Source organism: Toxotes jaculatrix, chromosome 18, assembly GCF_017976425.1.
Source record: "Toxotes jaculatrix isolate fToxJac2 chromosome 18, fToxJac2.pri, whole genome shotgun sequence".
Taxonomy (NCBI): Eukaryota; Metazoa; Chordata; class Actinopteri; family Toxotidae; genus Toxotes; species Toxotes jaculatrix.
Genome location: NC_054411.1, coordinates 21,916,425 through 21,943,257, shown reverse-complemented (window position 1 = coordinate 21,943,257; position 26,833 = coordinate 21,916,425). Strand labels below are relative to the sequence as shown.

The window sequence follows — 26,833 nt, the reverse complement described above, 5'->3', positions numbered from 1 at the left end:
GGGAGGCGCACCTCACACTTTGGAAACCGCTGCCCTAGATGATGCATTAGTCCAGGTTTGTGAGCACAGCACTGACAGACACAGATGAGTTATAGTGTCTGATGGCGGATGGCAGAAATGACTTCCTATACCGTTCCTTAGAGCAGTGTGGTAGCAGGAGTCTGTTGCTGAAACTGCTTCCCAGACTGTCCATGATTGTCCTCAGCTTTGACAGCATTCTGTCCCTCGCCATCTCCTCCAAGTTGGCAAGTTTAAAGCCAACAACAGACTAGTGCTGCACAATTTGATGAAAATGTGCGATTGCAATTATTGTGGACAATATTGCGATTTGCGATTGCGATTACGATATTATAAATGAATGGTCTCATGAGTCCACTTGTTTGAATATCAAGGACAACACATAGAACAATGAGACACAAAAAATACAAAACCTGAAGATTACAGACTGTTCCAAATAACTTGATATCAAAAATTAAATAAAAGTTTGAAAATAAAGATATTTCCAAAATGTATCTGATTGTCTGTTGTGGTTCTTTCAGGCAGTTTTTAGTTTTTGGTTGGGCTTTTATTTGCATGCACTCATCAAATTTTTCTCTGTATTGTCTCAAATGTTGATAGAGATTGGTCATATTACCTCGGGACATTGCGACTTTAGCTTTGCAGGTTTTACACAGCACGTCTTGCTGTTCAGGGTCGTCATACCCGAATCGAAAGTATTGCCATACAACAGAAGTAGCATTTTTTTTTGCCACCAACTCTGCTTGTCCCTTGTGGTCCTCCTCAGTGTCCATGTCGGTCACTGTTGTTCGCTGAAAGCCGGGTAGTCACGTGACCATACCTGCGGCTGCCCACAGCGTGTGGATGTGGTATCAATTACTCCACATTGGTTTACATTTAATTGCAAATTGCAGTCTTTTATGCGGTTACGTAATCGCACAGCGTCACATCGCGATTCCGATTAGATTAATCGTGTGGCACTACAACAGACCCTGCCTTTTTGATGAGTTTATCCAGTCTGGTGGCATCCTTTGCTGGAGTGGACCACTCCAGTTTTTTGTCCAGATGAACACCCAGGAACTTATAAGTAGTCACTATTTCTACCTCTTTCCCATTAATACAGACAGGTGAGGGCGGGGACTGACTCCTACTGAAGTCCACCACCATCTCCTTTGTCTTGGCCACGTTCAGCTGCAGGTGATTCTCCCCACACCACCTGACAAAACTCTCCACAAGGCCCCTGTACTCATCCTCCCGTCCTCTCTCCACACACCCGACTATGGCTGTGTCATCCGAGTACTTCTGGAGGTGACAGGTGAAGAGTACTGGAAGTCAGCCGTGTAGGTGGTGAATAGAAAGGGAGACAGTTCCTTGAGGAGCCCGGTGTTGCTCGTCAGGAGGTCAGACTCACAGCTCTGCAGCCTCACAAACTGTGGTCAGCCTGTCAGGTAGTCCTCAATCCATGAGACAAGGGAAGCCTCCACCTGCATCTTCTCTAATTTAATTGAATGCAGAAGAGAAGTCGAAGAACATGACCCGTACTGTGGTGCCACAGGGTGGTTCTTCTTTGGCACCGGGACCAGGCAGGATGTTTTCCACAGCACAGCAAGATTCTGATTGAACAAGTGCTGCAGCACTCCACACAGCTGGCTGGAGCAGTTCCTCAGCACCCGTGGGCTGATGCCATCAGGTCCAGCAGCCTTTCCCTGGTTGAGCCTCTCCAACTGTCTCCTCACCTGGCTGGATGTGATAGTTAGTCCTATCTGGGGGGAGGGGGAGATGCTGGGGTCTGTTTGGGGAGGGGAGGGGGAGGAAGATGGCGGAGGTGTTAGGGGCCCTGGGAAGTGTGAAGAAGTCCACTGGTCACTCAGAGGAGAAGTGGGGGCACAGTTGGGGGGGAGCTGGAATCAAACCTGTTAAAAAACTGGTTAAACTCATTAGCTGGGAAGAGGGTTTTAACAAGTCAATATCAATATGTTGGAAAAAAAAGGCAATACACACTTTCACTGCCCATCCACCACCTTCGGCTGTTATGTAGTAGTATGTAGAATGTAGAAAGTAGAATGGGAGGCTGAGCCTTTAGCTATCAGGCCCCTCTCCTGTGGAACCAACTGCCAGTTTGGTTTCGGGAAGCAGACACCCTCTCTAATTTTAAAATTAAGCTTAAAACCTTTTTGTTTGACAAAGCTTATAATTAGTTGTAGTTACAGTCCTAGGTATTTATTAAACTTACCGGCACTTTTTAGTGAGCCGAGCCATAAGAAAATCACTACTGTTTTTACGCACATACGCACGACTAGCTGACATCCAGTATATTTGTTTATGCACAGTCTTGTAGCCCAGCCTCCTTCCGCAACACCAACATGTGACACGTCCCCGTGACTGGAATTTCATTGGCTACACAGCCATTAGATCAAATTCAGTGTAAAATAGATAGATAGGATGAATGAGAACATTCACAGACAAATAGATAGATAGATAGAGATAGAGATAATTTATTAATCCCCGTGGGGAAATTCGTTTGTAGCAGCAGTCACAAGGAGACAATAAATACACTCTATAAAGGAAAAATAAATTTGTAAAAGAAATACAATATATACAGGAGGGGGTCTTATATACACATACAGACACACACACACACATATATACACACATACATATATGTGTGTATATATATATATACAGTAAATGTAACTGATATTTATAGCGCACCCTAGATGATGTATTAGTCCAGGTTTGTGAGCACAGACACAGATGTGTTATAGTGTCTGATGGCGGACGGCAGGAATGACTTCCTGTACCGTTCCTTAGAGCACCGTGGTAGCAGAAGTCTGTTGCTGAAGCTGCTTCCCAGATTGTTCACAGTTTCATGGAGTGGGTGGGAGGGACTGTCCATGATTGTCCTCAGCTTTGACAGCATTCTGTCCCTCGCCACCTCCTTCAGGTTGGCAAGTTTAAAGCCAACAACAGACCCTGCCTTTTTAATGAGTTTATCCAGTCTGTTGGCATCCTTTGCTTTAATGCCAGCACCCCAGCACACCACAGCAAAGAAGATGGTGCTCGCCATTACAGACTGGTAGAACATGTGGAGCATCCTGCTGCAAACACTGAAGGACCTGAGTCTCCTCAGGAAGTAAAGTCTCCTCATGGCCTTCCTGTAGACAGCATCAGTGTTTGTGGACCACTCCAGTTTGTTGTCCAGGTGAACACCAAGGAACTTATAGGAAGTCACTATTCCTACGTCTTTCCCACTAATACAGACAGGAGAGGGCGGGGACTGACTCCTACTAAAGTCCACCACCATCTCCTTTGTCTTGGCCACGTTCAGCTGCAGGTGATTCTCCTCACACCACCTGACAAAACTCTCCACAAGGCCCCTGTACTCATCCTCCCGTCCTCTCTCCACACACCCGACTAGATACAGTGGGTACGGAAAGTATTCAGACCCCCTTAAATTTTTCACTCTTTGTTATATTGCAGCCATTTGCTAAAATCATTTAAGTTCTTTTTTTTTCCTCATTAATGTTCACACAGCGCCCATTATTGACAGAGAAACACAAAATTGTTGAAATTTTTGCAGATTTATTTAAAAAAGAAAAACTGAAATATCACATGGCCATAAGTATTCAGACCCTTTGCTGTGACCCTCATATATTTAACTCGGGTGCTATCCATTTCTTCTGATCATAAAGAAGGTTTGAAGAACCCAAAGATCATTGTGGCTGAGCTCCAGAGATGCAGTCGGGAGATGGGAGAAAGTTCTAGAAAGTCAGGAAAACCTCTCCTCAGTGCAAGACACATGAAAGCCCGCATGGAGTGTGCTAAAAAAAACACCTGAAGGACTCCAAGATGGTGAGAAATAAAATTCTCTGGTCTGATGAGACCAAGATAGAACTTTTTGGCCTTAATTCTAAGTGGTATGTGTGAAGAAAACCAGGCACTGCTCATCACCTGTCCAATACAGTCCCAACAGTGAACCATGGAGATCTTGCGCCGTGCGCGGCTGCATGTCTTAGCAGCGTTTGTTTGTTTGTGTTTTTTTGTCCTTTTTAATAGTGTTTGTGTGAGATTTTAGAGACTCTGAGAAATCCTTCAGTTTTTAAACTTTAACTGCACAGTTTGGAGATACAATGGTGACAGTTTGGTGGATCGGACACTTCTTATTTCTGTGCTTTGTGCTGGGACTCCTTACTATGGGAAGCTCTGTCTGCAGTAACTCGGGCATGGTTTACACCCGAGATGAGCTGATTGCACTGAAAAAAGTAAGCCTTTTGCATGGAGGAAATTTCACCATACCGGTGGAGATATGGAGGAGGAAACGAAGGGGCTGTCGGTCGGGTGTTAAACGGCGTCTGAAGCAGAGGAGATTTAAACCCTGCATCCCTGTGATCATTACGGGAAATGTGCGGTCTCTGGCAAATAAAATGGATAAACTGGAAGTGCTCATCAGGACACGCAGAGAGTACAGGGAGTGCAGTATTATGTGCTTCTGTGAAACTTGGTTACAGGATCAGATGCAGGATTCAGCCGTGGCTCTACCCGGCTTTCACACCATTTGGGCCGACAGAGACACCGCTATGAGCGGCAAGAGCAGAGGAGGGGGACTTGCTGTGCTGGTAAACTCCTGCTGGTGCAATCTGGGGCATATCCACGTTAACCTTCGTCTTGTATTGTGGTTGGCACCAACCCGTTTTTAGGTTTTAAATGCATAAAATAACCATATAAATTTGTTTATTGCATCAAGGCTTTATGACTTTGGCAGGAACCTCTATTTCAACAAAATAAAACAAAAAAAAATGTTTTCACTAAATTATAAAATGCTCTAGTTGAAATTATGACCTTTGTGTTGTTAGGGTAGGTTTCGACCCAGTTATAAAAATAAGATAATAAAGCAATAATTAGAGCCAAAACTGAAATCATAAATTCACTGTCAACCAACACACTGACAGTCAGCTCCTCTCCCAATCATGTGAGCTTTAGAGGATTCTCATTTTGCCTTGTTTTCCAGTATACCTGCACAAAAACAAAACAAACAAAGACAGGCATGTCCGGGACATGGACCTGCAGAAGAAGACAGGAACTAAACATCTCCAATTTGTAGCATGCAAAAATGAGAAGAAGATTTTCAGTGAGCCAAGTTCTGGATAATATTTTTGGTGAAAATGAGGGAGAGGACACAGAGCAGCATAGTGATTCGGATGAGCAGGTTTCTGAGGAGGAAGACAATGTGGAGTATCATCCAGAAGACACAGACACATCTGATGAGTCTGATGAGGAGGTCACTGGTGCTGAAGCTGCTCCCGCTGAAAGATTCAAGTCCAAAAATGATAAGATCTGTTGGAGCTCAGTACCCCCTGATGTACATGGCAGGGCAGCTGCTGCAAATGTCATCAAAATGACTCCTAGAATCACAAGGTTTTCTTGTGCCAGCACCCTCCTCAGCCAGCCCTGCCTCAACATCATCCACAACAGCCACAACCACAACCCCACTCAGGCCACCTGATTCTAAAAGAAAGAGGTGTCAGGTCTGCCCAAGCAGTAAGGACAGAAAGACAAATGTACTGTGCTTCAACTGCAACAAATATCTCTGCAAAGAACACACTAAAAGTGTCACTTTTTGCCATACATGCATCTAAACACACGCATACACCTGCATGTTCTTGCACACAGACTTTTACTCTGATTTTGTTTTTTATTAGTGTTGGAACAAGTAATTGATTTCTGTTGGTTTGATTTGCTTAAAAAAAAAGAGACTTTTTGCCTTTTTCTTAAAATAATTATATATGGGTTGAAATTGATCCGTAACACCATAGATGTTACTATAGTTAATAATATTAAAATGAAAAAAATAAAACAAATTTATTTAAGAGATGTGTTCTAAATCCCCTCAGTAATAGTCAGGTGACATAACAACCTTTTATTTATTTATATGATTCTCTTGAGGTTCATTTTAGATTGTTTTTTAATTGAAATCGACGGGTATACTGACAAAAAAAAAGGCCCAGAGGCCCACACCAAAATTATTAAAACCAATATTTTCATGGATAAGGAAGCCTAACAAGGTAACCAAGAGATGAGAAACAAACCGGATGATAGATAGTTGTTTTTAGTGTATTTTACAGCTGATTTATGACACGGGTCAAAACTGACCCGTTAACATAAGAGATGGTAACACGAAACTAACACAAGAGGAAGGTTAAAAAGCGTGTGTAGCCCCAATATTGAGCTCATTGCCATCGGACTGCGCCCATATTATCTCCCAAGGGAATTTACAAATGTCATTGCCATCTCTGTTTACATCCCCCCTTCCGGGAAAGTCGAAGCTTTCTGTGACGTCATCCATTCCGTCACAGTGGACCTCCTCACAAAACACCCTGGAGCATTCATTGTGATTACAGTCACTCTATCCAAAACTCTCCCCACGTTTTATCAGTTTATCAAATGTCCCACAAGAGAAAACAAGACTTTAGATTTGCTTTATGCAAATGTTAAAAATGCATACATCTCCACTGCTCTTCCCCCATTAGGTAGATCAAACCACAACTTAGTTCTACTCACACCTGAATACAAGCCTGTTGTTAAACAACAACAAGCTGTAGTGAGGACAGTGAGGAAGTGGTCCAATGAGGGTTTCTGTATGCTTATGGGGGGGATATAAATGGACTAACAGATTGTATCTCTGAGTACATTGGGTTCTGTGTAGATAATTCCATCCCCACCAATAAGGTCCGCTGTTACCCAAATAATAAACCTTGGGTCACAAGTGAGCTGAAGAGCTTACTTAATGAAAAAATAGGGCTTTTAAGACAGGGGACAAGACAGAACTCAAGAGGGTACAAAAAGAGCTGAAAAGGAAACTAGGGGAGAATAGAAACAACTATAGGAGAAAGCTGGAGGAAAAACTGGAAAATAATAAAGCCAGAACAGTCTGGAGTGGGATGACCAACAGCAGCTCTATTACCAAGCCATTGCCCCATCTTCCACTCACCAGTTGCAGCCAACAGGCCCCAACACCTTCTCCCCCTCGCTCACCTAATGACTCTCCCACACCTTCTAGCAGTACAGCCACATTAAGCTTTCCTGCTGATCAGGTGAGGAGAGAGTTAGGGAGGCTTCATCCCAGAAAAGCACCTGGACCGGATGGCATAAGCCTTCGGGTGTCATGCTCAGAGTCAGTCAGGGCCTGGACCCAAAAGCAGAACGTAGGCAGCTTCGAGAGTAATCAACAGTTTATTCACAGAGAAAACAAAAGAATAACTAATAGAACTAAGGGCGGCGGGATATCCCGGAAAACGTGTCGGCTGAGGCAGAGGTAAGGAAGCACGGGGAGGAGGAGTCCGGCGGAGTCTGCAAGGAGGGAGAGGTGAGCGGTTAGGAGAGGGGCAAAAAAGTAAGTCGACAAAAACCACAAAGGAAAAGATTCAAAGCGATAATGACAAGGAGAAAAAATCACGAGGCTCATAGATCTAGTCACCGAGAAGATGGCGGTACGATCTGGCGAGGACTGACTGGAAAGCTGAGTCTCTTATACTCCGAAAGGGAGGTAGATTGCCACCAGGATGAGCACAGGTGATTGGAATCGTTCTGATGAGGAGGAGGGAGCAGGGAGGACCCAGCCAGGAAAACGGCAAACCAAGGCCACACCAACCAGGCAGACAAAAAGAGAAAACAAACAGAAAAAGAGACCACCAACAGACAAACCCCAGAGGCAGCAGAGCTGCCTCATGACATCGGGTACTGAAAGCATGTGGGAGCCAATTGTGTGGAGTCCTGCAACACCTGTTCAACATGAGCTTGTACCACCAGAAAGTACCTGGAGCTATGGAAAACGTTATGCCTGGTCCCAGTTCCAAAGAAAGGACACTGCGGAACTGAAGGACTACAGGCCCATAGCTCTGACCTCCCACATAATGAAGGTCATGGAGAGGTTGGTCTTGGCACACCTGAGGACGCTGGTGTGTGCAGCTCAAGACCCTCTGCAGTTTGCATACCAGCCCTATGTGGGGGTGGACGATGCAATTATATATCTACTGCAAAGGGCCTACTCCTCCCTGGACAGACCTAACACCACTGTTTGGATTATTAAAACCTTCTTGTTTGACAAAGCTTATAATTAGTTGTAGTTACAGTCCTAGTTATTTATTAAACTTATAGTTAGTCACTATTATCTCTATAGACACTGTTACAGTTAAGGATTTAGCCCTTAGTAGGGCTGGCTCAGGCAACTGAATCATCCCCTAGTTATGCTACTATAGGCCTAGGCTGCTGGGGGACCTCCCATGATTTACTGCGCACTTCTTCTTCTCTCTCTTTCTCTCCTCAGTCCCACTCTCAAATTTATTAGCCTTTATTACATGTCATTAACTCTGTGTCCTCTCTGTCCTGTAGTCCTGTGTTTGTTTCTCTCTGGTCTCTCTTTTTCTGTACCTTTCTGCAGGTATCTCTGGCTCGGGAGCTGCATGTTCTGTGGTCCTGGCTCCACCCACCTGCTGCTGTTTATTGTTCACAATGATCCATTTCTTACACGTTTAATGTTCCATTCTGCTACAGATAAATATTGGATTAATATTCTTTGCAGACTGTAATGTAAATAATTACCAGTCATGACAGCTTTTTGCCTCTGTGCTCTGTTTCCTATTATAACTGTAATCTGCTGAGCATACATTATCCAGTAACTGTACACTAACTGTAATGTAAATGCTGACCCACTAATATTGTCCATTGCCTGTGTTATGCTGCATGTCCTTCTCCCCCTCTCCTCCATTCCTAGCTGTCCTATCTTCCTCCTTTTCCTCCTTTCACCCAGCCCGGCCATCGGCAGGAGGGTCCCCCATCTGAGCCAGGTTCTGCTCAAGGTTTCTTCCTGTTAACGGGGAGTTTTTCCTTGCCACTGTCGCCTTAAGTGCTTGCTCTGGGGTCAGGCTCTGGGTCTCTGTAAAGCGCTTTGAGACAATTTTGATTGTGGAAGGTGCTATATTAATAAAATTGAATTATGTTCTTCGACTTTTTGTCCGCCTTCAATACCATCCAGCCAAGACTGTTGAAGGAAAAGTTGGAGATCATGGATGTGGACACTTCCCTCATCACGTGGATTACCAATTCTCTGACGGGCAGACCTCAGTTTGTGAGGTTGCAGAGCTGTGTGTCTGACCGTCTGATCAGTAACATTGGGGCCCCCCAGGGCACTGGGCTTTCTCCCTTCCTCTTCACCACCTACACTCCAGATTTTAAGTACTGTTCCGAGGCGTGTCATCTGCAAAAATATTCAGATGACACGGCTATAGTGGGCTGTGTGGAAAGGGGACAGGAAGAGGAGTACAGAGGACTGGTGGATGACTTTGTTAGGTGGTGTGGGGAGAACCATCTACAGCTCAATGTGGATAAGACAAAGGAGATGGTGGTTGATTTCAGCTGTAAGAAGGCTAGGCCACTGCCAATTTTCATCGCGGGATCAGATGTGGAGATTGTAACATCATACAAGTACCTCTGTGTTAATTTGGACTACAAGCTGGAGTGGTCCACAAACACCGAGGTGCTCTATAAAAAGGGCCTGAGTCGACTTTATTTCCTTAGAAGGCTCAAGTCCTTCAACATCTGTAATAAAATGCTCCACATGTTCTACCAGTCGGTAGTGGCCAGTACCATCTTCTTTGCGGTGGTGTGTTGGGGAGCAGGAATTAGAGCAAAGGACGCAAACAGACTATATAAACTCATAAAAAAGGCTGAGTCAGTTGTTGGCACCAGTCTGGCTCCATTAGAGGAGGTGATGAGAGACAGAATGCTTGGAAAGATCAGAGCAATTTTGGACAATGTCTCTCACCCCCTTTACAGCATCTTGGACAGTCTGAGGAGCTGCCACAGCAACAGATTGCTGCAGCCCAGATGTTCTAAGGAGCACTACAGCAAGTCCTTTCTGCCTCAGGCCATCAGACTGTATAATACACATGTAGCCTCCAGAACTGTGCACTAAATTTTATGTGAATTTTACTTGAATTTTACTTAGATTTTTAATCTCTCTATTTATAATTGTACTGTGTTTGTTGTGTATGTGTGCTGCTGGGACAAACTAATTTTCCTCTGGGATTAATAAAGTTATCTATCTATCTATGCTGTGGGAGTGTTTTTCAGCTGCAGGGACAGGACGACTTGTTGCAATCGAAGGAAAGATGAATGCGGCCAAGTACAGGGATATCCTGGACGAAACCCTTCTCCAGAGTGCTCAGGACCTCAGACTGGGCCGAAGGTTCACCTTCCAACAAGACAATGATCCTAAGCACACAGCTAAAATAACAAAGGAGTGGCTTCAGGACAACTCCGTGACTGTTCTTCCTGTTTCTGGCTGTGGGCGGGCCATAGATCTTCCTGGATGGTCAAATGAGGTGTCAATCAAAAGCAGAGGGCAGGGACTACAAACCAAGCTCCATGGGATCAACTTTCAACGCAAAACTAAGGCGGCAAAACGTAGAAACGAAGGAGAAATAGTGGGATGTGTTTTCGAGTCGGGATGATATGATTGCAACTTTTGATCATTTATGCACCTAAAAACATGTTTTTGATTGTATTTTTCCACTAGACGGGATTCTTTGGACATTTCCTGACAAAACAAGACCAATTTTGTTGTTTTTTCCCTGTGTGTTGAACCGCAGGGTGACTAGTAAAAAAATAAAAACAATAAGTGACGACAGTTATTACTTTGATGTTTTTTTAGAAAATGGTTTAGCTGTATCTACAGTTGTTGTTTATATCACTGAAAAGATAAGACATTCAGCTTTCAAATGATGTGCTGCATGTGTACCACCTTAAATGTAGTAGTTATGTAGGTAGAATAAAACAGACATGTCCGAGAAATAGCAAGATTTTTATTTATAAGGGGTTAACTTAAATGTGTTTGTAAGCAAATACAAATAAAATCACATGTGAATCAGAAATTTGAACTTACAACTCCAGACATAAATTCCAGGTTGGACAGCTTCTCATTCATGGCCTGTACATCTTGGATGGTGGTCAGTGGAAATACTGCCCCTTCAGGTGGTTCCAACACTGGCACATCCACTTTCTGCTTCAGCAGTGTATTTTGCCACGTGCTGTTCCACCAGCAGAGCTGTCAAGTTTACAAACATGGCTCCTTCAATGTCACTGTGGCTGCTCCCACTCAAGGAAGTACTTGGGCTTCTCTCAATCTGGGCTGCACTGGGGCTTCGAACACTTGGGGTCACCCTGGGGACACTCACTGGACATTCACTCACTGGGATGCCAAATTTAGATCCTACTGCTGAATGGCTAAATTCAGGGGGTGAGGAAGGTAGCAATTCATTCTTATCACACAAATCAGGTTCCTCCTCCTCACTTGAAAGAACCTGGGCTTTTCTGGGTGGCCTACATTCAGGTAAAAGATATTTCATCAAATAATACAAAACTTAAAGATTTAAAGGTTACTTACTAGTTACTTAAGCCAAGCCAATTTTAATAAATATATTGGGATACAATAATCATTAACTATCAATTACGCATTATTGAGAGACTGGTCTTGTTAAGTCAGTCTGTAAACAGTAGATCTTGGTATCAGGCCTTATAAAGAGTCAATATTGTTTGTTGGTCCATGTGCTAAAGGTATGTATACACATTTAAGTTTAGAGAAGCACAATTGTTGTGGCTACTCTTTCATTCAAAAAAATAAAAATAAAATCAGAGTAGCCTTTTGAACAGGAGGTGTATGACCCACTAATAAAAAGGAATGCTCACAGAGATTCTTCCAGGTTCAAAAAAATTATTCAGGATTTATTTACACAAACAGAAATATTCACTGTGGTTGACTTCAAAAAACTAACTAAAAATTAGTAGTCAACAAACAGTTTCACTCCTCACTCCCTCATCGCACAGCAGACAAAGGACCTGTCCTCTCTAACCTAATCATAGAAAGAGGAGGACCTGAAAGAGCAACCCAACATGTAATAATATTAAAAGGACGCATTGTTTTTGACAAGCAAGTCTTCCACCATCTGTGCTCACCATCTGCATGTGCTCTGCAGGAGCTTTAAAGCATCTTCATTTGGTCCAAGAGCTAGAAATCCATTTTTCAGATCTGTAACAGACAAAGACTTTAACACTAAATGAATGAATGGATAAGATGTTAATCATGTTAGAAGTAGATGAGTCTAGGTTGTCAATTCTGATAACCACAGGATAATAAAGAAACCAGTTCTAAACTTTGGTCTGCTGCAAAGGGTCAAATTCAAATGTAAACGCGGTAACAGATCCACAGAGGATGCTATCGCCGTAGCTCTCCACTCTGTGCTGAGCTATCTGGAGCAGCAGCAGAGCTACGTCCGGATGCTCTTTGTGGATTACAGTGCTGCCTTCAACACAATCATTCCCAACATTCTCATCACCAAACTGGACACTCTCGGCCTGCCCCATCTCACATGTGCCTCACATGTGCCTGGATAAAGGACTTTCTAACAACCGACCCCAGACTGTGAGACTCGGCCCCCACCTCTCCTCCATTCGCACGCTGAGCACCGATTCTCCACAAGACTGTGTGCTGAGCCCCCTCCTGTACTGCCTCTACACCCACGACTGCAGTCCGGCCCACAACAGCAACCTCATTGTCAAGTTTGCTGATGACACTACAGTGGTCGGACTCATGTCAAAGGGAGATGAAGCAGCCTACAGAAAGGAGGTCCTGAAGTTGGCATCCTGGTGTTCAGAGAACAACCTGGCTCTGAACACCAAGAAAACCAAGGAGATCATTATCAACTTCAGGAGGCACAGCACCAACTTAGCCCCCCTCTACATCAACGGCGAGTGCGTGGAGAGAGTCCACACTTTCCCGTTTCTTGGGATCCTCATCTCCGCTGACATCTCCTGGACAGAGAACATCACAGCGGTCATCAAGAAGCAGCGGCTACACTTCCTGAAGGTCCTCAGGAAGCACAACCTGGACTCCATCCTGCTGCTGACCTTCTACCGCTCGTCCATTGAGAGCCTGCTGACGTACTGCATCACTGTATGGTACAGCAGCTGCACCATGGCAGATAGGGAGAGGCTTGAGAGGGTGGCAAAGGCAGCACAGAAGAGCATCGGCTGCCCCCTCCCCTCCCTGATGGACATGTACACCTCCCACTGCTTCAGCAGGGCAAAGAGCATCACCAAGGACAGCTCCCACCCTGGCTTTGCTCTGTTTGACCTGTTGCCCTCAGGGAGGCGCTACAGGCACATCAGAACAAAGACTAACAGAGACATTTTTCCCCAAAAGCCACAATCATACTGAACTCTCACATGCACTGAACCCCACAGTCTATTCCCCTGACCCCCCGGACTTCCTTCTATCCACTCACTGTGCAATATCTGTTTATCTGTATACTGTGCAATATTCATTAATGTGCAATAACCCATACTTTCTTGAACTGTGCATCTTACCCCCCCTTGTATTTTGTTTTTTTTAAACTCTATTTTTATGTTGTATAGCTTTCTTTTTATACATTTTTGACTTGCACTAAACTTATTTAATTTTATTTAATTTTATTCTATTCTATTCTATGTTGTATATTTATACACGTTGCAGTGAAGGAGATGCTTTTCATCTCGTTGTACATGTAAAAGATGTATAATGACAATAAAAGGCATTCTATTCTATTCTAAACCTTTTTCTCAGAAAACCAGATAAACACTACAAATTATTTTAGACTAAGCTTCTTTCACCTTTGCACACAGCAATAATAAAGTTTTAACAGCTTGTTTCAAAACATAGGTCCAAAATGCAACAGGAAAAATGTGTGACCAGCACAGTCATGCAGTTAGTTTTAATTTCATTCCAATGTCTAGTATATATTTATCTTTTAGTTACAGCTGCTACAACTGATTTTTCTCTCTGCAATAACAGGGTTCAGACTTTGTTATATTATGTAACTATTTTCTCATGATCTTTTCAGGCTTCATACTCAGATAATGCTCATAAACCCAAATAATGCCGTTTCACATTCATCAGGGGTGAGGAATGTGCTACAAGTAATACACATGAATAAAAAACTTTTAAACTTTAAACTCTTTTTTTTTTTTACTTTTTAAGTTCCTTTGTTCAGGTTTTATACTTGTATTATTTACTCATGTATACTTTTGAGACATTAATGTACTACTGATTGCGGGGCCCAAATAGTCAGCCCACATGGACTCCCCATGTGGCACTCATGTAATCAAAACCTTATGGATCCCCCATAGTTTTTCCCAGTTCCAGACCATGCCCATTTAACCCACATATATTCCGTATGGGGCCCATATAGTCAGCCCCATGGGCACCCAAGAGTTGGTGGGGCAGTGACTAGAATGTCCTGGGTTTGAATACACTAGCTGATTGGAACCTGTACCAGCCAGAGTGTCCCAGCCAATGTCCCAAAACATAAAAAAATCAGCAATAAGTTTTCTTTTCATGATCATTTAATAATTTAATAAACACACATTATATATATGTATAGAATTTTTTTTAATAGGCCTCTTCAGAAACCATTTATTTACTTTTATTATCAACATGAAGAAAAGGTGTTTGCAGTCCAAATAGCCTTCACTGAGGCCTCATAAATATGCAGAGGTAGAGTGTCGCATGGGTAAAGTAAGATTTTATTGTGTGTCTTTTAACTCCCAGTGTGTTTTTAATTTATATTCTTTGATTTTAGTGTGTGGTGTGTTTTATTGCATGTATTGCACACTGGGAGTATATTGTGCTTTTATTCTGAAAAGCCCATGCGGATGTCACTCCCCACGGTGTAATCACCTGCACCTGTGGAGCTTAAGATTGGCGAGCACTGATAAGTTCGGAGAGGAAACCGGAAGAAGGACTCCTTTCACCACTCCACTTGGCCTGTTTGAGTTCGAACGCATGCCGTTTGGGTTGTGTAATGCTCCAGCCACTTTCCAACGGCTCATGCAACAGTGTTTAAGTAGTCAGGTGGCAGACTCACTACTGGTGTATTTGGACGATATCATCATTTATTCACCCGATTTCTCCTCTCACCTGCAGCACCTGGATGAGGTGTTTCAAAGGCTGTGGCGGCATGGACTGAAGCTGCGGCTGGACAAGTGTAAGCTCCTGCAAAGTGAAGTGAAGTTCTTGGGCCATGTGGTAGACCAGCGAGGGGTAAGACCTGACCCAGATAAGATCTCTGCAGTACAGGATTGGCCGACCCCCTCTACGGTAAAACAGGTGCGAGCCTTCTTAGGATTAGCTGGCTATTACAGGCGCTTTGTAGCTGGGTTTGCAAAAATTGCACGTCCCCTGAATGCACCGTTGACAGGCGCCCCTGCTGACAAACGGACAGAGACTTGGTCAGTACAGTGGTCCCCCGAGTGCCAAGCATCCTTCGACGCATTAAAGGCAGCACTCACACAGGCTCCTGTCTTAGCATATGCTGATTACTCCCTGCCGTTCGTTCTGTATACGGATGCCAGTAACCAGGGCTTGGGAGCAGTGTTGGCCCAAGTTCAGGGGGGGCAAGAACGTGTTATAGCCTACGCGAGCCGTGGCCTACTCCCATCTGAACAGAATGACGCCAACTACAGCTCATTCAAATTGGAGCTTTTGGCACTCAAGTGGGCGGTAACTGAAAAGTTCAAAGACTATCTCACTGGTGTGCAATTTACAGTATATACTGATAATAACCCTGTTGCCCATTTGCAGACAGCACGCCTGGGTGCAGTAGAACAGCGTTGGGTTGCCCAGCTTGCCTCCTTCAGCTACAACATTAAGTATCGTTCAGGTAAAAGCAATGTGAATGCTGATGCCTTGTCCAAGTTTCCGGTGGGGATTCCAGATGCCGAACTAGCTGACACAGGGTCTCCGTTTTCGGCAGCTGTGGAACTAACCCCCCAGGGAGAGAGTGAGGAGTGGGCTGACGGCGAGTGTGAGATCGCCCAAGCTAGTGACCCTGATATTCAAGTTGTTAAGGGGTATGTGGAGACACAAGAAAAACCCTCAGGACCTGAACGACGCACTATGTCCCGCAGAGCTCAGAAGATGCTACAACAGTGGAAGAGGCTCCAGAATAAAGGCAATCTACTATGTTGGAGGGTGATCGACCCTCATTCTAATGAAGAGCATTTTCAGATTGTGTGTCCCAGTTTTAGATACCAAGAAGTCTGGAGAAAGACCCACGAGGCAGCTGCACATGCTGGTGTGGACCGGACCTTATCCAGAATCCGACGAAGATTCTACTGGCCGGACCAGGAAGCGGAGGTACGTCGTCTGCATCAGGGTTGTGTCGCCTGCAGCCTGCAAAGAGAGAAGGTAGAGCCTAGGGCCCCGCTAAATCCTATTACTGTCTTATCCTTTAGAGGTGATAGGTTTAGATTTTTTGTCCCTTGGTCGGCCCACAGATGCTTACCAAAACATCCTAGTTGCTACAGATCTGTTCACTCGTTTTGCCTGGGCCATTCCTACATGCGATCAGACAGCTCAGACCACAGTGAGAGCCCTCTGGACACATGTAATCCAGCCTTTTGGCTGTCCGGCTCGATTTCACTCTGACCGTGGCCCTAATTTTGAGTCAGCCTTGATGAAGCAGCTCTGTGACACTTATGGTATAACCAAAAGTCGCACAACACCATACCACCCGGCAGGGAATGGTAGTGTAGAGCGTTTTAACCAGACGTTGTTGAATATGCTTCGCTCACTGGAAACGGCAAAACAGAATCGTTGGCCTGAGGATATTCCTGAGTTAGTCCACGCTTATAACAACACAACACATAGCTCAACAGGTTATGCTCCCTCGTTCCTGATGTTTGGCAGACACCTACGGCTCCCTGTAGACATAGAACTAGGGGTGGGTCCCCAGCAATCTTGTCACGAGTTAGGTGGGTGGGTGAAAGATCACCAACAGAGACTTTCCCTAGCTTACGGCATAGCCAGGCGAAGGATGGGCGAGGCAGCTTCTCAACATAAACGGCAGTATGATAAAAAGGCAAAAGCTATGCCATTGCTGCCAGAAGAGAGAGTATGGGTGCGGGAGAGAAACAGGCATGGCAGAGGGAAATTGTGTACATGGTGGAGTGCTGACCCCTATGTGATTTTGGACAAGGTGGGAGACACAGGGGTGGTGTACCGGGTACGACCAGAGAAAGGTGGCCGTGAGCAGACTGTGCACAGGAATGCATTAAAGTTGTGTACAGCACCTCCTGCAGATGTTTTACCTCCATCAGGTGAACCCGAAAAAGACTCTCAGAGCCTTACAGAGACTCAAAGGTTGCCAGAACCATTGTTTTATGGGTTCTTACCGGCAGCCCTGCCTAGGCTTCCACAGGATGGACAACTGGGAGCAGCGCCACGACGCTCCACTCGGCCTAATTTTGGCCAACCGCCAGAAAGATACAGAGACTGTGTTGATTTTTACGTTGCAGGGACTGACAACGTCAAACAGTGGGGGCATGTTGCATGGGTAAAGTAAGATTTTATTGTGTGTCTTTTAACTCCCAGTGTGTTTTTAATTTATATTCTTTGATTTTAGTGTGTGGTGTGTTTTATTGCATGTATTGCACACTGGGAGTATATTGTGCTTTTATTCTGAAAAGCCCATGTGGATGTCACTCCCCACGGTGTAATCACCTGCACCTGTGGAGCTTAAGATTGGCGAGCACTGATAAGTTCGGAGAGGAAACCGGAAGAAGGACGCGGAGAACACAGACGAGGCGGAGGAGACACAGGGGACAGGCTGCAGGACCACGCCGGAGCTGCCGTTGATGGAGAAACCAGGGACGGATTGTTTGCAGGCTCCATGAAGAAGCGGGCAGAGTCTTACTCTGCCCAGCGGTGTGAGTAACGATCTGCGGCGAAGCGTAACCGATACTTGTATGTGTTTAAAAGTGCAGTGACTGCTGTCCCGCTTTCCTGTTGGTTCGAGGTCGGTGTTCCGAGGAGGACAAGGGCGCGGTGCAGCGGCGTGGTGGACCCGTGATGCCGAACGACTCGACGCTTCTGCGGTGACCGAGCCTTTTCCGCCAGCGCCCGAGTGTGTGCGACAACCCCAGCCTCCACAGATAAGACTCTGGATTGCTCCATTGGACTCTCCCCCATTCAGTTTTAGCCTCTCTCCTTTTAAAATACCTTTTTATCAACCCCGGTCTTATAGTCTTTTTAGTTTTTATCTGTGTTCTTATATTTTATCTTATTTTATGAATAAACACCCGTGTTCCTGTCAAGATCTGTGGTTCTCTTGGTTTTAGCAACTGCTCTCTCGCCTGATTTTTAAACTACATGCAGTAGCTGTTCTTTAAAAATGGAGCAGTGGCCCTGAATGAGAGGCAGACTTGCTGAATACAGTAATCGTAGCCATAGGTGGGTGGGACTACGTTACATACTAGCTGCTGCTTCTGGAACTTTCTAACCCTGAAAGAGGAGAATGAAGGAAAGATTGAGACACTGAAAGGAAAGGAGAGGTACACTCAAAAAAATTATTTGTTCGCAGAATGTAATAAAATTATGGAAATAATTTCCACCTAAACAAAATGTTTTAATTTAGCCGGAAACAATTTTGTCGAGTGACCTAAATATAAATATGTTGGATCAACATGATGCATTTGTGTTACTATGACTTAATTACTAGGATTATGTCCAACTAGATTTGTAAGGGTAAATGTTACATACTAACATATTTTTGTTGGGCCATTTAAACTTGTATGATATAATTACGAGTTACTTAATTTAAATGGGTAGTTGCAACCATTATTTTAAATACAGTTACATTAATTCATTGTGCGGAGTCAACAAAACCACATTAGGCTTAAGCATCTGATATGAACAGGAACATAACTGTAGCATAATTATTAATAAAATAAATAATTTAACAGTATTTTTATATTCCCCAAGCTGGTGTCAAGTTTTGGAAAAGAAAAACATGAAGCAAACTGGATTTGTTGGAATAACACTTAATCAGAAATGGCAAAACTCACTTTCAAGCAATTGGCTGAAAACATGTTGCTGTGAAAATACAAACACACAGCATGAAATTTCAAAGTCCAACAGACAGACAGACAAGGACAAATTGTGACTGCTGAGTTAGGAAATTGGAGTACACTGTCAAGCTTGCCCCCAGTTAACATCTAATATGAAACAACCTACAATGTATTTATGTCAGTCAAACAAATCTCTAAAAACTGACATCTATGAAAATTTGTTAAGACTGGATTCTAGGTAGCCATGAAGTGGCTCAAGTTTGAGAAATATCACTGCAACATACATTCCTATTCACAGACAAATTTCAAGTGTAAACCATTTAAACAACCAGTATTAGGTGTCTATATTTGGAGCTTTCTGATGACCAAAAAACAAATCAAAGCTGGTTATGAAGCTATATGCAGAATACGGTCCTGGCAACTGTGTGCAAAGAAAAATGTTCAATACAGCATTGTGCATCATCTCAAGTTTCAAAAGAAAACTTCGTTGTTTGACAACACTTTTTTTTTTCTTCCCTTGTTTAAAGAAACATCAAAACACATTAACAACAGCTTATCATATTTGAAGGTAAATGCCTGAATGGCTTCAAATAGAGTAACCACTACCTGAACAGTAGTTTACTCTATTGAGGATGACTAACGTGCAAGTAGTGTTTTCAGTGTTTGAATTTTTTTTGAGAGTCGGTTTCCATCAAGCTCCATGATAAGCTTCTGCAAAGCTTCGAAGGTGTATCGCAGCTCTGGTGGGTAGCTGAGGTTGAGCGCATATACAATGAGAACAACATTCCCACGGCAAGTGGTACGTTTCTGAGCTCATCCAGAACTTGCACACCCTCCAGAATGATACCTACATCTTCCGGTCCATCTTTTGGCTCTGCACCTTCTTTGCGAATGACAAAGATTCCAAATGTAGTCTTCATCATCGCAGCTTCACTGCTTTCACCATCTGTGTTCTTCACAGAAGAAAGGGGGGAAATAGAGGATATGTATGTCAAAATGTTACAGTAATCCCATTTTTTAAACACACAAATTTCTGTAAAGCAGCTGTCACTTATCTTATGTGAAAGATTCTAGTATTACATTGTCTTTTCTTAACCCTCCTTTTGTCCTGGAACAAAGAAGAAGGGAGGAAGGAAGGAATGGAGAAAGGAAGGAAAGAAGGATGGAGGAAAGGAGAAATAAAATCAAGGAAAGGAGAGAAGAAGGAGTGGGAGGGAGGGAAGGAGGGATGGCGGGACAGCAGAAGGCAAGAACAATTTGGAACGAGAGAAAAGAGGAGAGAGGGAGGGAGGGAGGAAGGAGGGACAGAAGGAAGGGACTAAGAAAGGAAGGAAATTAGAGACAGGAGGGATGGAGGGACAGAAAGATTTGAGGAAGAGAGGAAGGAAAAGATGAAGGAGGAGTGGGGGGACAGAAGGAAGAAAGGCAGGAAAGGCAAGAGAAAGAAGGAGGAATGAAAGACCGACGGAAGGGAGGAAGAAAGGAAGGAAAGGAGGGAGGGAGGAAGGAAGGATGGTGGGACAGAAGGAAGGGAGGAAAGAGAGAGGAAGGATGGAGGGACAGAAGGAAGGGAGGAAGGATGGAGGGATGGTGGGACAGACGGAAGGGAGGAAGGAAGGACCAGTCAAAACAGATTGGGTCAGTTCCACCCCAGAGGACAACAGGAGGGTTAAGTGTGTAACTGGGTTGTTTACAGATGTCAGAATAGGGACTGGAGAATAAAAACAAAATTACATACCATGTATTCTTTCACAAGGTTCTCTGGCTCTTCATTTAAGTAGACACACAGGGCTTTGATGATGCAGTCTCTTCTGACATCAATGGCATCGGCCTCAGTGTGTAGGACAATAAAAAAGAGACAACAGAAAGCAATTTTAAAATCAACAGGTAGAAAAGATTTCACAAACACTGAACAAACACTGAAATTAACCTTTTTTTAATGTAAAAACTTGATTGATATTTTTATGATATGTGAACTTACATTATCCTTGGGTGGTTTGGTTTTATTTCCAAGCAAGACATTTATTCATGTGGTCCCAGTAAACGGTAACTACCATTGTAATGTCAGTGGACATTGTCAAATGTGCCCAACGTTCGTATTTTATCAAATCATTCTTCAATCAAGTACATTACCCCCTCTCCATCTAGTTTTATTTATCTTCATCCCTCTTACATTTTCCCTTAAAATGTCAAGCATGACATAAATATTATGGCTGTTCAGTTTCTTTTTTTTATCCTCATACCTGGGTGATGGGTATCATGATGCTCTTGATCTTTCTTCCTTGACCGCCCCCTTTCTTGGAAAACACCTTCATCAGGTTTGAAGATAGAACATCCAGTTCGGAGAAGAACCTTGGCAGCAAACTGACGGTTGTAATCCTCTTGCATTCAGCAGTTAGCTTAAATGAGAGAAGAAAAAAAAGGTACACAACACTGAAATTGATTGAATTGACCAACTAATTGAACCATCATCATCAAGTATTCAATCACCTTACAAGTTACTTCAAAGGCTTGCCCATATTTGTTTGGCTTACACTAAATCACACTGTACATTATCTAAAATGAAGACATATTTCAGAAGTAAATGAGTGCTCTGTATTTATTCACCCACCTCACATACACAGAAGTGAGCCGGCCATTTGGTTTTGAAATCAGCAATCAAGGGTGCATCACGAATAACCTCTTGCCTTCTGTGTGCAAAGGTCTTCTCCATCATGGCCGCCACTGTGTCCTGATTGTTCCTTTTCTTTACTTCTAAAAGCAGGGTCTCTCTTATTTTTTCAAGTGTCTCTGCAGATTCACCAGATGGGTAGGTGGGGCAGTAATTTACTTCTGCTCTTCTGGGCTTCTTCACACCATAAGCAGGACTGCATTTGTCTGCAGGTTTATTTGTCAGGGAATTCAGTTCAACTTCTGGACATCCAAGCCGCTTGAGCTTCCTCCGGTAGTTAGCAAGTTTGTACTTTAAGCTCACCTTCCAGCCACCATATCCAGTGGCAGAGCCTGGCTCGTTCAAACATGGATGGGATGACACAAGGGCTTCAGAAACCTCTTCAAACTCACTGTCTGAGGGGTACACTTTGTACCGAACAATTTCCTCAGCTAAACTGTCAAGAATGGCAGTTTTAAGTCTAACATCTGGATCCAATAAAGTTCCACTTTCTTTGAATGCCGCATTGGCCTTGTCCAGCTGAAGCTGACAATCATATGGGAAACGGGGTACAACAAAAACAGCAGGCCATCCAGAGGATCTTGAAGGGGTGGACTCAGGAGAAGACAGGATGTCTGTGTCACACAAGCTACTAAATAAAAGTGATGAGTCCTCACCAGACCATGATGTGACAGGAGTGGAGCAGGGTGTAGGTGGGGAGCCACCAGGCAGGGCAGAGGCAGCGGCAGCTGAATCAAAGACAAGCTTTAAGGTACTTTTGTCCTGGATCTCTAACATTGAAGTCAAGTTGGTGAATTCATTGCCAAACTCAGCATCCATAAATTGCAGCCTGAAGTGGTCCTCTACCCCACACTGCCTCTTAATGTGCTGAACAAGTTCACCAATAGTCTCTGGGAGACTGCCCACTGGAGCAGCCATTTCATCAACAATCTGTGAATAAAAACAAAAACATATAAAGACATAGATATAAAAATATATCTGTACAAGAGTACTTATCTAAGGTTGAGACTTTTCATTGGCAGTTCAATTAACATTAAATTTTAAATCAAAACGTCATCATACCTTATACATGTATGTGTCTTTTTAATGTCACCATTCTGAGAGATCCAACAAAGTAGTCTGCCAGAGGGTAGTCATCTGCTAGGTCACTAAGCTCAATCAGATCTGTGTGTTTGGTTGGACATGCCGTGAGCTCAAAAGCCCTGTAATGCTCATTATGCCATCCACAAAGTCTCTTAACCATAAAAAACAGTCTCTCCTGAATAACAAAAACGTGAACAATCTGTCCAAAATCAGGAAGTCCACTCGTAGACCCATGAGCTATAATCATGTCCTTTTTAAAAGTTACACCTTTGGTTGACACAGATCGAGTCATGTGTACCTCTCTGGTACCAGGAAATCTTTGTTCAATGTTCTCAACAATGTCTGTTTTTAAAACATCAATAGGAACTGTTGAGACATTTATCAGCTCAAGGACAGGCTTTTCAAAACTGGGTGCTCTCATGTGATACGAAATCATGAGCTGATGCTTAAAAGCTAGCGAGAGGGGCACGTTTTTGAAGCAGTTGGAGTGTCGAATTACATGCTTAAAAAAACTGTGCTTGGCCTCGAATCGCATAGTCCAGAGACCAACGAGAGGACCAAACTGCCTGATGAGTCCAGGATAATGGTCTAGGTAATGATGTTTGGGTAGAAGCTGCACATTAGGAAACAGTTCTTGGTATCTTTTGCGGTGCTCTGAAATTTTGCACTCAAGGTAAGCAACAGAGTCTTCTGTGTGTGTTGGAGCAACCACCAGCTCTACAACATCTTTTAGAACCATAAAAAATTTGCCATGCCATTTCGTCTCCTGGCACAAGATGCCCAATGATGAATGGAAGAAATCTTATCAAAGCCCAGTTCTCATGAGCGTTCCCCCCGATTGTTTTTGAGAATGTGTGTGGAATTACATGGGTCCTGTTAGTCTTGTCTGACCACTTGAAGGGAAAACTAAGGATAGACTTGTTCAGAAGCTCAAGACTGAAATATTTCTTGGATATCAGCAGTGACAAACAATTTGCAAGCTCCACAGGTACGATGCCTTCAAAGACATCATGCATGATATCTGGTGGATAACCAGTCAGAACATTAAAGTGGGCAAGGTTTTTGGTGATTACACATGGGCCTTTCACCCCAAAACAGCTTGAACTGTTCTGCTGAGCTGAATTTACATGCAAGTCATGTAGTTCTTTAGTCCTCTGATCAAATGAACCTGATTTCACATCTCTTGTTTGGATCTCTGCCCGTGTTGCTGTGCAGAATCGGTAGATGTACCCACCAGAAAAACTTTCATTAAAACCTGCCACACTATGGGCACCGAGGTTATCCGCTGCAACAACTTGAATTGTGCCTTTAACACATTTACCAAGCAATGGGACAAAAATTCCTTCCTGCTCAAGGGTTTTTACATCTTGAAGAAGAGGATGCAGGACATTGTCATAACTGTACTTCTTCACATTATCAGATTTGCACAAGATTGCCAGGTAAATCGCGGATAGTGCTGAATGTGAGCCTGGAAGCAAATTACTCAAAGTCCAGTAGATACCACAGAGCTTATGTCTCCTGCGCAAAGTGCCAAGAGGATTACACAGCTCGAAATCGTCTATGTACAAAGTTAGCAAGATTCTTAACTCACCCCCTGAAAGAAAACCATTTCCCTTAAAGTGAGAGCCATCTTGAAATGATTTATAAGTACACTGTTCTCCTGTGACCCCATGACTCTGATGTGCTCTTCAACAACTTTATCCACAACATCTTTCCTATTGAAGAGCTGTTGCAAGCTCTTCAGTAAAGACACATACTGAAAGCTTTTGTTTTCCTTTTCATCAAGCATGTACTCAGTGGGTGCAATGACATTAAAGTTCTCCTTGAAAAATTTGTTTCGTAGATATGCTCAAAGAGCCACCTTTCTCTACAGATTTTAGCAAGGGGTGAGACGTGGCAAGGGCTGTGGCTACTTCTTTTATCACTGACTTCAGGTATGGAGCCATGTTTCTGAAACATAGTTTCAATAGTGTTAACAGTGAGAGGAAATGCAGCTGAGCACAACAAATAGTGTAGCTCCTGTAGAAACTCATCAACTTTTGTGCCTGGCACATGTGCCAAATGTTCTAGTTTAAGCAAAGTTGCAGCAAAGTTCTGCTCAATAATGTCAGGCAGGGTCTTGCTTATATCACCATTATTTGAAGATGCACTGTTTAATTCCACTGCACAGTCATCTGGGTTAAGTGTATCGTCCTCTGCACTGTCAGTTGATTCTTGTGAAACTCTGGTTTAAAATCATTTAATGTATGGGGGTTGTGTTTCCGGTTCTTGTGGGAGTGAAATGTTGCATAGATATTTGTTTTGAAAGTGCAATCCCCAAACATACAGGTAACAGTTTCTTGACTCTTAAAATGAATGCCAGTATGTGTGAAAAAGTCCCTCTCTGTAGAAATATTGCTACAGTTGCACAAAGGACAACAAAATGTTTCCAATTCCAGGAGCTCCTGACTTTGAGTTTGCTTAGGATGAACTCTACTTAAATGTATGCTCAACGCATTTTGCGTCTTAAAATTGCATGGACAGTTTTGATATGGGCATGAGTGAAGTTGTCTATGGCGGTGATGTAGTCTTAAATGTTGAAGTATATCATATCTAGTCTAAAAAGATAGACTACACTCCTTGCACCTCCACATATCAGTAACACACAACGGTACAATCTAACATCTGGGCACTTCTCATCTTCCCCTTTTCACCTTACTTGATCTTAAACAGTTTGTCACCACATTTGTGTACAAACTTACTGTCTACACTGAACCTGACACTAGCAGACGACTCCCTTTTCCTGCAGTCACTCTTGTTTGATGATGCCAGAAGAGGACACTTTCACAGGAGTATGGCCAATGGTGGTGACTTGTATGATGACACTGGACACGTTTACTGCCACAAATTTCTGTGATGAATTGAGAGAGAAAAGAGAGACAGGATGAGGGAGACATACAATAACTTTAACGTACATAATATTAGAAAGAGAGCTAAAACAATGACTGGTTCTATTATTTCCAGTGGACAAGTACATTAAATATGCTTCCTTGTGTTTGTGGAGGGACTGATTTGAATGAAAACTAAAAGTGCGTGAATGTGCCGCGGTGCGACCGAGAGATATTGTAGAAATCCATAGCAAAGCTGCATGTCACGACAAACACCTGATAAGTGTGCCCTGGAGGTTGGTGGTGGCTACACCGGGGGTTAGGGTTAGATTTTATATAATATAAGCTACATACTGGATTTAGGTTAACAGACACCCAGTTTGCTTTTTTTGAGTGTAGAGGGGCAAGAAGGGAGGAGATGGAAAAGGTGGATGAGAGAGAAAAGAGACAGAAAGCTGCACAGTGGAGAAAGTGGAGCTGCAATGAGACCAGCCTCCAGACACACACACACACACACACACCTTGCAGTCATGGTTGAGCTAACAAAGGCAGGAGCCTGGGTCCTCAGCTCTTGGGAGAACTGGAGTTGATATATTTAGCAAAAATACAACTCCCTTTAGGCCACACACACAAATGCACACACCATCTTCTTCCTTTCTGTGACTGTGAGTTGCATAAGCAGGGCTGTAAAACTCGGGTGTGACACACATCCATTCTCTTTTTCTCTCTGGTGTGTGTGTGAGTGTGTTGGCCACATTTTCTGTATCAACCAAAGCCTATTTGGGGAAAGGGTGTATGAGTAAAGAATGGACTAGGAGAGCATGTAGATTAAAAAAAAAAGGGTTAAATACAGCAGATATGGAAGTTCTCTGTAGCCATTGTTTTTAGAAGAATTCATCTTGTCATCCTAAAGAAAAACCCTGTGAAGAAGACCAATTGGCCAAGAGGAGCCCAGGAGATCAAATGATCAGATCAAATTCTGACTGTGTCTGTTTTTAAAGAGTGAGTGATGACTCCATATGGTGCTGGAGAGCTAGTCAGAGGGCTCAATGGGAATTTGAAGACCTTAAAGTAGCTGCTAACATTTTGGGCTGGTGTGGCTGTTTTGTTAATGGGTCATGCTAATGCAAACTTTAATTTTAACCTTGTGCCAAAGCAGCTGCATATCCTGATTACCTAATCAGAGGTACTGATTAGGTAATCACCTGAACCAAATCCTATTTAATGAGGAAAAGTATAAAATGGCAAAAACAGTGCTAGTAGTACCTCAAAAGTAATA

At 43.4% G+C, this 26,833-nt stretch overlaps 1 protein-coding gene and 1 long non-coding RNA gene across 2 annotated transcripts; both read right to left on the bottom strand.

Moving 5' to 3' along the window:
• Positions 1 to 18,483: 18,483 nt before the first annotated feature.
• LOC121198992 lies at positions 18,484 to 22,494 on the bottom strand. The gene is made up of 4 exons (XM_041063416.1): positions 21,545 to 22,494; positions 21,177 to 21,332; positions 20,672 to 20,764; positions 18,484 to 19,886 (listed from the first exon to the last, which is right to left on the bottom strand). Exons 1-4 carry the CDS (start codon positions 22,421 to 22,423, stop codon positions 19,590 to 19,592), a joined length of 1,425 nt encoding a protein of 474 aa, XP_040919350.1. The 5' UTR covers positions 22,424 to 22,494; the 3' UTR covers positions 18,484 to 19,589.
• A 13-nt stretch (positions 22,495 to 22,507) lies between these two features.
• Positions 22,508 to 25,663, bottom strand: LOC121198991. The gene is made up of 3 exons (XR_005896396.1): positions 25,411 to 25,663; positions 22,667 to 25,351; positions 22,508 to 22,534 (listed from the first exon to the last, which is right to left on the bottom strand). It is a non-coding gene; the product is annotated as an uncharacterized LOC121198991 (long non-coding RNA).
• Positions 25,664 to 26,833: the final 1,170 nt, after the last annotated feature.

What these genes read in the sequence shown, in the direction of transcription:
- LOC121198992 (XM_041063416.1), bottom strand. Translation starts at nt 22,423, where the DNA reads ATGGATGCTGAGTTTGGCAATGAATTCACCAACTTGACTTCAATGTTA. An exon ending in CTCACTTCTGTGTATGTGAG is followed by an intron (nt 21,333 to 21,544) that starts GTGGGTGAATAA and finishes CTCTCATTTAAG; the next exon opens with CTAACTGCTGAATGCAAGAG. An exon ending in TCATGATACCCATCACCCAG is followed by an intron (nt 20,765 to 21,176) that starts GTATGAGGATAA and finishes CTACACACTGAG; the next exon opens with GCCGATGCCATTGATGTCAG.